Genomic DNA, 9543 nt, shown 5'->3' with positions numbered 1-9543 from the left:
CTGCGGGAGGCCGGAGCCAGCCCCCGAGCACTGGAGGGGCCCGCCCCAGCGCAGCCGCACCTCCAAGCCCGGCTTTTCTCCTCAGGCACTCGCGAGGCCGCCTCTACCCCGCGGGGGGGGGAGGGGGGGCCTCAAGCGCCGCTGGGCGCCGCCATCGTGAGCCTCCTCCCCCGACGGGCGCCGCCATCTTGTGCCCTCCCCATACAGCGCGGGCGCCGCCATCTTGTGCCCTCCCCGTGCGGTGTGTCGGCCATGGCGGGGCTGCTGTGCCGCCTGCTCCTCTGCCTGGCGGCCGCCGGGGCCGCCGCCGACCTGCTGCTGGAGGAGGCGCGGCGCTCCGTGGACCTCAGCACCCATCTGGCCAAGGTCTCGGCCGAGCTCAGCCTCGCCAACGCGGCGGGCGGCACAGCCGCCTCCGCCTTCCTGCTGGCGCTGGAGCCCGGCCTGGAGCCCCGCCTGGCCTACCTGGGCGTGCAGGTGAGCGCGGGCGGCGAGCGGCAGCGGGGGACGGCGCCCCGCTCCTCGGGGGGGGGGGGGGGGCGGCGGCACGGCCTCGGGCGCTGCCCGGGCCCCGCCGCCCGCAAGGACACGTAGGCATAGCGTCGCGCTCCCGGCTCCCGCCGCCCTGCGGGCGCGCCGGCGCAGCACCGCGGCCCCGGGCGCTGCCGCCCGTTAGCCTCCACACGGGCTCCGCCGGCAGCCGGCGTGGCGGTCGGGGAGAGGCTTCCTCGCCCGGCGCCCAGCCAGCGCTGGCTGGTGAGTGGGGTGCCGCCGGGCGCTGGCCGCGCTGCTCCTCCACCTGCCTTATAAACAATGAAGCTAAGGGTTTCTGTCGTTATACGGAACAAAGGGGGGTGAATGGCTGAGGTGGTAAGCTCTGGGAAGCGATGAGGGAGGCGAGAGAGCTGCTGCTAATTAACGTCGTTGCTGCTATTAACGTCGTTGCTGTTTAACGTCGTTGTGCTAATTAACGTCGTTGCTGCTGTAACGAGAGCAGCCCCTCGGCTGGAGCAGTGCTTGCATCCCCAGCTAGTGCAGGCCCGGGGACGGGGTCCAGCCTCTTACCTCACGGGATGTATGTGCAAGAGGGTTCTTCTGATCCCAGAAATATTTGCACTGATCTCCTCTTTGCTTGCTGGCTGGCCAAGTCAGATTGCTGTGACCTGTTCGCTCCCCAGCCGCTGTAGAAAACATACAAGAGAAATCACAAAAGCAGTGGACTGAGACTCTTATTAGCACAAGTTACAGTGACTGTGCTGGCTCAGGAACCAGGCTGAGGTGACCTTGAGAGAGTTATCAGAAGTCTCCAGTATCTGTTCTTGCACACTGACCACACTGCAATTTGTATTAATGAAAAACATTATAAAAGGGCTTTTTTCTTTTTTTAATAAAGTAGTCATCTATCCGCTTGTTCTTTCTGGGTGGCATCCCCCTAAAAAGTGGATAGGGACTGTATGGAGTTTGCCCTGGGCATGTTAAGTCTTTTAAACAGCAGTACACTGACCAGTCTGTTGTTTTGGAACAGGTCAAGGGTGAGGAAGAGGAGGAGAACACCTTGGAAGTGAGAGAGACTAAAGTTAAGGGCAAAAGGTGAGTGTCACCCTCTTAGGTCAGTACCTAGAATTGTGCATGGGGGTTCCACCATCGTCCTCACAGTGGAGCGGAAATACTACCCCAGTCCCACATACCTCAAGATCCTAGAGTCTTTTGTTCCTGAAAAGATCCACTCTGTACTCAGGCTGCATCCTGGGGTGCTAGAGAGCCAGGGAGCGCAGTTCACACAAGCAACCAAACCCAATTCCTGCAGCCCAAGAGGCCCCAGTAGAAGTCATTCCCCTCCCTCAGATGCTCTTTCCTTAGGAAATAGCACATGTGGTTTTAGAGCTCTGCGCTGAGCCCAGCACAAGCAGCACATACCTGCTTCTCACAGCCACCCATGGCTGCTAGTGAGGGGAGAGCCCTATAAGGGAGAGACTCTCTCTCTTAAATGCAACTCAGCTGCCTTCAGGGAGGCTCAGCTGTGCTTAGTGTCTTGTACTCAGTGCCTTAAGTAATGCTCTGTTCCTTTATTAAGGATCAGGTAAGAGAAGCATTATAGCTATGGTCATGCTCTTACCCATTGCTCCCTTTTGAGGTCTCAAATGATTGGCAGTGGTGATTACAGAGAGATTAAGTGCTCTTTGACTCTGTCTCCAGAGCACCACTCTTAGTCTGCGATGTGGGGAGTACCACAGTGCGCTGGATACTGTGGCCCAGCATGGGCTGTTGCCTGCTGCAGGGAGAGAGGATGCTGTCTTTTGCATGAGGCTCTGCGCTGCCAAGCTTGGGATATTGTGCATACACTGCAAGACTGGGCAGGCGGGTTATTTCTGAGCCATGAGAGCTGAGAAATAAAGGGTGCTTGTAAAGTGGGTCAGAAGCATGGTGCTGCTGGGTTTCAAGAGGACAGTAGCTGTGGAGCTAAGTTGCCAAGGGAGACCGTGGTTTCTGACATATCTGGAGGCCTCACGTGATCCTGGTCTTGGGCCACCAGGCATTACTTGAAGTCCATTCACTTCTATCATCACCTCAGTCCATCTGGTGCATCCTTACAGGTTTGATGAAATCTCAGTCCTTTCTGTAGAACCTCAGTCCAAAACAGTGCTCATTTTCTGGCCGTTTCTTAATTTCAGATCCTGTGGGCAAAAAGCTGAGAATGAACAGACTTTGTGGGAACAGGTGCTTAAGAAAGATGTTTGTGGTTTGTCTTCTGGACATTTGCACATACTTCCTCTGATTCAGATCATTCTTGTCATCTGGAGAAGAATGGAAAAAGCCCTGCTGAAGCATGCTTTATAAATGCAGAACTAGGGAGGGGAGTGCGTCACCATTCCCCTTCCAAAATGGGAGCCAGGTATCTTTGTGAAGCAAAGACTGTAATTGTGCGTGGACACAGTTCACCCTGTGCTGCCTCCTGTCCTGCTTCCCCAGTCCAGAGTAAGCACACCCTCTGGGACAAGACATCTGTATGCCTTGGAGGAGCAAATAAAATATTGGCCCCAATCACACATGATATATGTGATATATGGGCTCCCATCCACAGGGGATATTGCAGGGCTCGGATCTGATTGCGCTCTCAGGAGAGATCTCACATGACTTACCTGTTCTCTCCCTTCCAGTGGAAAATTCTTCTCTGTGAAGCTGCCATCTCCTTTGGCACCAGGAGCCAAGGTCCGTGTATCTGTTGAAATGGTTTTCACGCACGTCCTGCAGCCCTACCCCACCCACATCACCCAGAGCGAGAAGCAGTTTGTGGTCTTTGAAGGAAATCACTATTTCTACTCGCCATACTTCACCAAGACCCAAACGACCCGGGTCAAACTGGCCTCTAGGAATGTGGAGAGTTACACCAAGCTGGGCAACCCTTCGCGCACTGAAGACATGATTGAATATGGCCCCTTCAAGGACATTCCTCCATACAGCCAGGTAAATGTCTGTGCAAAGAGGTTGTGGCTTTGCAGAGAGCATCCTGCAAACATGGCACCTGTGTTTCAGACGCTGGAGAGTGGGAAGCGGAGGCTTTCATGTAAGAATCACAGGTCAAGCCTGAGTTAGCCTGCATGCAGGCTAGGAATATGTGCTCCAACAAGATGCTCCTAGTACAGACGTGATTGCTGACCGCTGCTTGGTGTCCACAGACCAAGCCAAGCCAGTTTCTATGTAGTTCTGGCAGGTGTGTATTTGCAATGGGGAAGACCGCATCTCTAGCCCCCTTACTGTTATAACTCAGCCAGACGTGCAGGGTGTGACCTGTGAGTACACCCCAGGTACCCAGTGCCCCATGTGAACTGGGCTGGGGTGGCTCAAACCTTCCCGTGCAGTCAGCTTCATCTCTCTGCAGAGTCTGTCAAGGAGTTTTCTCTGAGGGACATGGAGACAGATAATTGTGAGGGGATGTTGCTCCTTACTTCAGGTCTAATAGTTTATCTTTTTTCCTTGTTAGGACACTCTGAAGGTGCACTATGAAAATAACAGTCCATTCCTGACCATCACCAGTATGACCCGAGTCATCGAGGTGTCTCACTGGGGGAACATTGCGGTTGAAGAGACAGTTGATTTAAAGCACACAGGAGCAGTGCTGAAAGGGCCTTTCTCCAGATACGACTACCAGAGACAGCCAGACAGTGGGATCTCTTCTGTCAAATCTTTTAAGGTTGACATTTTGCATAATCAATTTTTTTTTTTTACTGTAGCTTCCCCTTTTCTTATATCCCCAGAGAGAAAAAAAAAAATATAGTTGTCCTTTTCCTTTTTTTTTTTTTTTGTAACCTTACCCAAGTAATAAGGGAATATTAAAGCTCTGATCTATTTTCAGAGAAAGCTGATGCTAGATAGGAATAGCTTTTGGAGGTAGAATTAGGAGGTAGAATTAGGAGGTTATATGCTTTATTGCATCTGTTGGCCAAACAAACTGCATATACCAGGGCATGTAGTGTTTCTGCACACTCCCACCCCTCCAGTCTCAGGGACCTTCTAAAACCCTTAATCCCTGTGCTGACAGCTCTGCTTTCCGTTTTCCACTGTGCAAGGGCCATTCATTCTGTCCCCACCCTCTTATTTTCAGAGTTGCTTTCTCTGTCATATCCTCATCATGTTGAACAGTATTAATTGGAAACTCACTCATTCATTCCTTGCTCACAAAGCACTCAACAAGAGTTAAAGCTGTGGCTCTGCTAGCCAGATGTGAAAAGTATTAGGTTTTGGTTCAGATGAAAACACATTTCTCGCTGCTTGAAGCCTCCAGGATTGATTGTTGTAATTCTCTAAGGTGGTGCAGCCAAACAGAAATCTCATTTTGCTGAGCGTAAAGCCAGCAAGCTCAGTAAGCTAGGGCAGCAGGCTGGAGTGAACAGGGAATTGCTGTCCTGGTGGGCATGATGAGATGCCTTGCTGTCTGGGATATTTGAAACTGGGCTGGAGAAAGCACATTCATTTAGAGGCCAAGTGATTTTAGTGCTGGCAGCCACTTCTGTGGCTGATTGCTTATAATAGCACAATTTTACCACTCAGTGCAACTGAATGGCCATTTTGTCGTCTCTCACATGGGAGCACAGTTTCTCGATGCTTAACAGCCATTATTGGTTTTGCCAGTTTCACTGGAAATAACTCCTAGCCGATGCGCTGACTGTTGCTTCTCTCCATACAGACCATTCTCCCAGCTGCTGCTCAGGACGTCTATTACAGAGATGAAATCGGAAACATCTCCACCAGCCACCTCCTTGTCCTGGATGACTCCGTGGAGATGGAGATCCGTCCCCGCTTCCCACTTTTTGGGGGATGGAAAACCCATTACATCATCGGCTATAACCTGCCAAGCTACGAATACCTCTACAATCTTGGTGGGTGGCACAAGGGAAGGGAATAAGAAACCTTCTCCTCTGTGTTTAAAGGTGGTTTCTGTACAGTAAAGAGTTCAAAGCTGCAGTACGCTGCACCTTAGCAACAACAGTTGCTAGCTATTATTTCTAGAATATGCAAATCCACCTTCTTTTCTGTGCTTCCTTCAGGTTTTTGTAGACATCTGTTTAAAATATAGAGTGAGCTAGTGCCCCCTGCTGTACAATGTATCGATCCGAATTCTCCTCTTGCTTCTGTTAGTAGCTGAGCTTCAAGGTTGCCCCTTGTTCTTTGAGGAATTGTAACCACCCTCTGGTCTGCACTCTCTTAGGTGATCAGTATGCCCTGAAAATGAGGTTTGTTGACCACGTGTTTGATGAGCAAGTTACGGACTCTCTGACTGTCAAGATCATCCTGCCAGAAGGTGCCAAGTAAGTGTCATTACTCCTGGCTTGTTACTGCAGATGATGCTGTGTTGGTGACAATTCTCCAGCCTACTCTAATGGCCTGAGGACAGTGAAACAAAACCGTGACTGTGCATGTGGAGGGACCTTGGAACACGGCTTTGCTTCCTTTTAGAGTGTTGTTTGAACTGCGTAATTGGCCTTGTGCTAGAGGCCACGGTTGGCCAGCCAAGTCCTAGGTTACATCATCTCAAACACTGTAGAGTCATATGGGACTGTCTGGTTTTATCCACAGGAATATCCACGTGGACAGCCCATATGAAATCAGTCGTGCTTCAGATGAGCTTCACTACACATATCTGGACACTTTTGGACGTCCCGTTATTGTGGCACACAAGAGCAACCTGGTGGAGCAGCACATCCAAGACATCGTGGTGAGTGTGGCCTCTGTGCGTGGTTTGCCTGAGCAGTTGTGCCTCCTCTGAATTCAGCAGCACAGTCAGAACACCTATATTGGGTTCCAGAAATAAATACTTGCTGGACTGCATGGCCAGTTCCGCTGCTGCCTGAGGAGAAGAGTTCTCTCCTATAGTAACATGGGTCACTGCTCAGTGTTTAAAACTTCTCTTCTAGGTTCATTACACCTTCAACAAAATCTTGATGCTGCAGGAGCCTCTGTTGGTGGTTGGAGCCTTTTACATCTTGTTCTTCACTGTGATCATCTATGTGAGGCTGGATTTCTCTATCACTAAGGTGCTGTATGATGAAGAGCCCTGTGGGAGCATTAGTGGCTTACTCAGCTGATGGTTGGAGATTTTTCATATCAGGAATTCTCGCTGAATGTTCTGCCAATCGGATATTTTACTGGATGCTTAAATGGAGCCCTGTTTTTATGCTACCTGAGCGTTGATACTTCTGCAGGGTTTGAACTGATGTGCTAAAGGCTAACCAGAGTTTTGCCTTCTGGATAAAAAGGAATCCCCCCTGAGAAGCAGGAATGTCTGCAATTCTCCTTCTGCAATGTTTTCACTTACTCGTTGTTAAGCTATTTGTTGGGCTAGACTGAGTGCTGAAAGGTGCTTGCCCTAGTCAGTACTTGTACCATTCACCTAATTACTGTCAGTTGACTTAATTGCAAAGGGAGCAGTTTCTGTAACAGTCCTGTGGCAGATTGCAAGGATGGCTTGATGCAGATCAAAGATATGGCTGCTTTGATGTTCCATTCTGTCCTCTTGCAGGATCCAGCAGCTGAAGCTAGGATGAAGGTTGCCTGCATCACAGAGCAAGTGCTTACTCTCGTGAACAAGAGACTGGGGCTGTACCGTCACTTTGATGAAGCAGTGAATAAATACAAGCAGTCACGGGACATCTCCACCCTGAACAGTGGCAAAAAGTCTTTGGAGACTGAGCACAAGGCCCTGACAAATGAAATAGCCTCTCTGCAGTCTAAACTGAAGACAGAAGGCTCTGACTTATGTGATAAAGTAAGAAATTCTAATTTATTTTTTTAAGCTCTCCTATTCTTGGCTCTATCAAGTATTCTAGGTGAGTTTTAATTTGGGGTTTAGTTTCTGCAGCCTGTCTATTTTTTTTTCCTCTGAAAATGGCTTGATCCGTGCCAGGGGGTGCGAAGATCAGTTTGTTCTTTTTGCAGTAATCTTGGTTATGCAGCCCTGTAAGTGCTGCTGTAAACAGCTGCTTGTGCTGTTTCTTAAACAGCCCTTGAACCAGCTGCATGAGTACAGATTAATGCTTTTGTAACACAATCCTGATGCTTCTCATTGAGCTCATGGCCGTGACACTTAGGCAAAAATGGAAACTATCAACACGTTATCAATTCTGTCTTTACTACTGACACCAGCCAAACCAAAATCTTCTCCTTCATATCTTATTTTCTTGCACATGTGAATTTGGTGCTGACAGAATTTTGGTAACATGATGCTCCTCAGGGGATATTTCGCTGTACCATGTTGAAAGCCATGGCACAGCGAGCACACACCCACTATCCTTTCCTTCCTCCACTGTATTTCAACACTTACCTGGAACAGCCACTTAACCCCCAGTGAGGGACACTTTAGTCTCTAAGGTCCATTCAACCAACAGCCACCTTGCTTAATCTGTTACTAGCTCAAAGAGTAGCTCTGTCATTGCAGACCTGCTTCTCACACACTATTAACATTAACTGTAGGGACACAGCTTCCAGCTGTCATAGTTGTGATTTAGCTTGAAGCCTTTAAAATCTGTCATTAAACACTCTTTAACAGTCATTGCACCTGTCTCCTGCCAGTATGGCTCCTGGGTCCTCGGAGCCCCTTTATCTGCACTGCTTAATTATCCATTCATGAGATATTCCTCATAATGTGATGCCAGAGAGAGGTGATGGCTCAGGGGTATGGCTCCCAATATTCAGGGATTGGAGACGTTTCCACTTAGCACTGACTTCATCTTTTGCTCCAGCTTTACCATCTCTTCTATTCCATCTTCACTGTAGGGATGTTTTTTTGTCTCCTCTAATATTCCCTTTGTTTCTCACCCTATAAGGTAAGCGAGATTCAGAAGCTCGACGGCCAAGTCAAGGAGCTCGTTCTGAAGTCCTCGGTTGAGGCTGAGCGGCTGGTAGCTGGCAAGCTGAAGAAGGACACGTACATCGAGAATGAGAAGATGCATTCCAACAAGCGCCAGGACCTGGTCACCAAAATTGACAACATCCTCGACGCACTGTAACTCTCTGGTTTAGTGACCACGTGGAGGGGAGAGGTATGAAGGGAGATGAGAAGCCTGGGAGTGGATACACTTTGAGCCAAAACTCCTTCCCGGCAAAATTAGGGGAAAAGTTGATGTGAAATGTCTGAAAGTACATTTTGGTTTTAGATATTTCTATAGAGCCTGTCTGCTCAGCAACATGTGCTGTGCAAGGGACCACGACATCATGCTGTTTGGTTGGGTAACAGGGTTTCTTTACCAGAGGTGAGACTCAGCCAAGTTATAAAACAATCTCCCGCTTTCAGTTTTCCCTGTATAGATGTGCCCTGACTAAACGCACACAAACAGCCAGTCTGAGCATAGACACACTCACGGCAAATCTGAATGTCGCATCTCCAGAAAGAATAAAAAGACACCTTTGTTCTACTTTGAAATAAAACTGCCACTGCCTCGCCTTTATGTGTTGTGCCAGGGTGGGGGGAGGCAGAGGCGCTGGTGCGGAGGGGCTGGGTGGCCCTGTCCTGCCCACGGCCAGGCAGTGTAGCTCCCTGGGGAGCAGAGTTCAGTCCTGTCCACTCCTGCCTCCTGTCAGCTGTGTGCCTTGAGGGCTGAGCTCTGCCACCCTGCAAGGCCCTGACCCAGGCAGGCGAGAAAGCCAAGTCCTTGTTCCCTCGGGATGTGCGTGCACCTACACCCCTGGGGGAGAAAGCACACACAACATAACACCTCCTGCTAGCCTCTCACTGTGTGCCACATGCTTTCCTGCTGCATGTGACAACAGTCCCTGCATCCGTTGTGCTGCCCAAGTAGGCTCTTGCTCACACCTGGATACCCTGGGGTGTGCATGCAATTCCCTGCTAATTTCAGTCTCATAAGAAAGTTTTTTTTCCTGTGCCTCTCTGCTTCACTGCACTGCTACACACCCCAGAGCTGGCTGCAGGGACAGCAATATAGGTCTTCCCTACTGCACTCGCATAGCTTAATTATTTACCAAAGTGGTTTGAGATCCTAATATAGAAAGAACCAGAAAAGAGCAGAATGGGCTGTGTGTCCCTTTGCC

The 9543-nt window shown here is 49.8% G+C and overlaps 1 protein-coding gene across 1 annotated transcript; it reads left to right on the top strand.

Moving 5' to 3' along the window:
* The first annotated feature begins 252 nt into the window (after positions 1–252).
* On the top strand, positions 253–8932 carry RPN1 (ribophorin I). The gene is made up of 10 exons (XM_050904502.1): positions 253–477; positions 1526–1590; positions 3159–3465; positions 3983–4192; positions 5186–5378; positions 5708–5807; positions 6076–6214; positions 6414–6533; positions 7019–7264; positions 8322–8932. Exons 1-10 carry the CDS (start codon positions 253–255, stop codon positions 8502–8504), a joined length of 1788 nt encoding a protein of 595 aa, XP_050760459.1. The 3' UTR covers positions 8505–8932.
* The last annotated feature ends 611 nt before the right edge of the window (positions 8933–9543 follow it).

This window comes from Gymnogyps californianus, chromosome 13 (assembly GCF_018139145.2).
Source record: "Gymnogyps californianus isolate 813 chromosome 13, ASM1813914v2, whole genome shotgun sequence".
In the NCBI taxonomy this organism is placed as follows: Eukaryota; Metazoa; Chordata; class Aves; order Accipitriformes; family Cathartidae; genus Gymnogyps; species Gymnogyps californianus.
This window is presented reverse-complemented; position numbering and strand designations above follow the sequence as displayed.

Bases quoted from the DNA above. Each gene is read 5' to 3' on its own strand.
- RPN1 (XM_050904502.1), top strand. From the start codon at position 253: ATGGCGGGGCTGCTGTGCCGCCTGCTCCTCTGCCTGGCGGCCGCCGGG. The intron at 478-1,525 runs GTGAGCGCGGGC...GTTTTGGAACAG, and splicing joins TGGCCTACCTGGGCGTGCAG to GTCAAGGGTGAGGAAGAGGA. The intron at 5,379-5,707 runs GTGGGTGGCACA...GCACTCTCTTAG, and splicing joins CGAATACCTCTACAATCTTG to GTGATCAGTATGCCCTGAAA.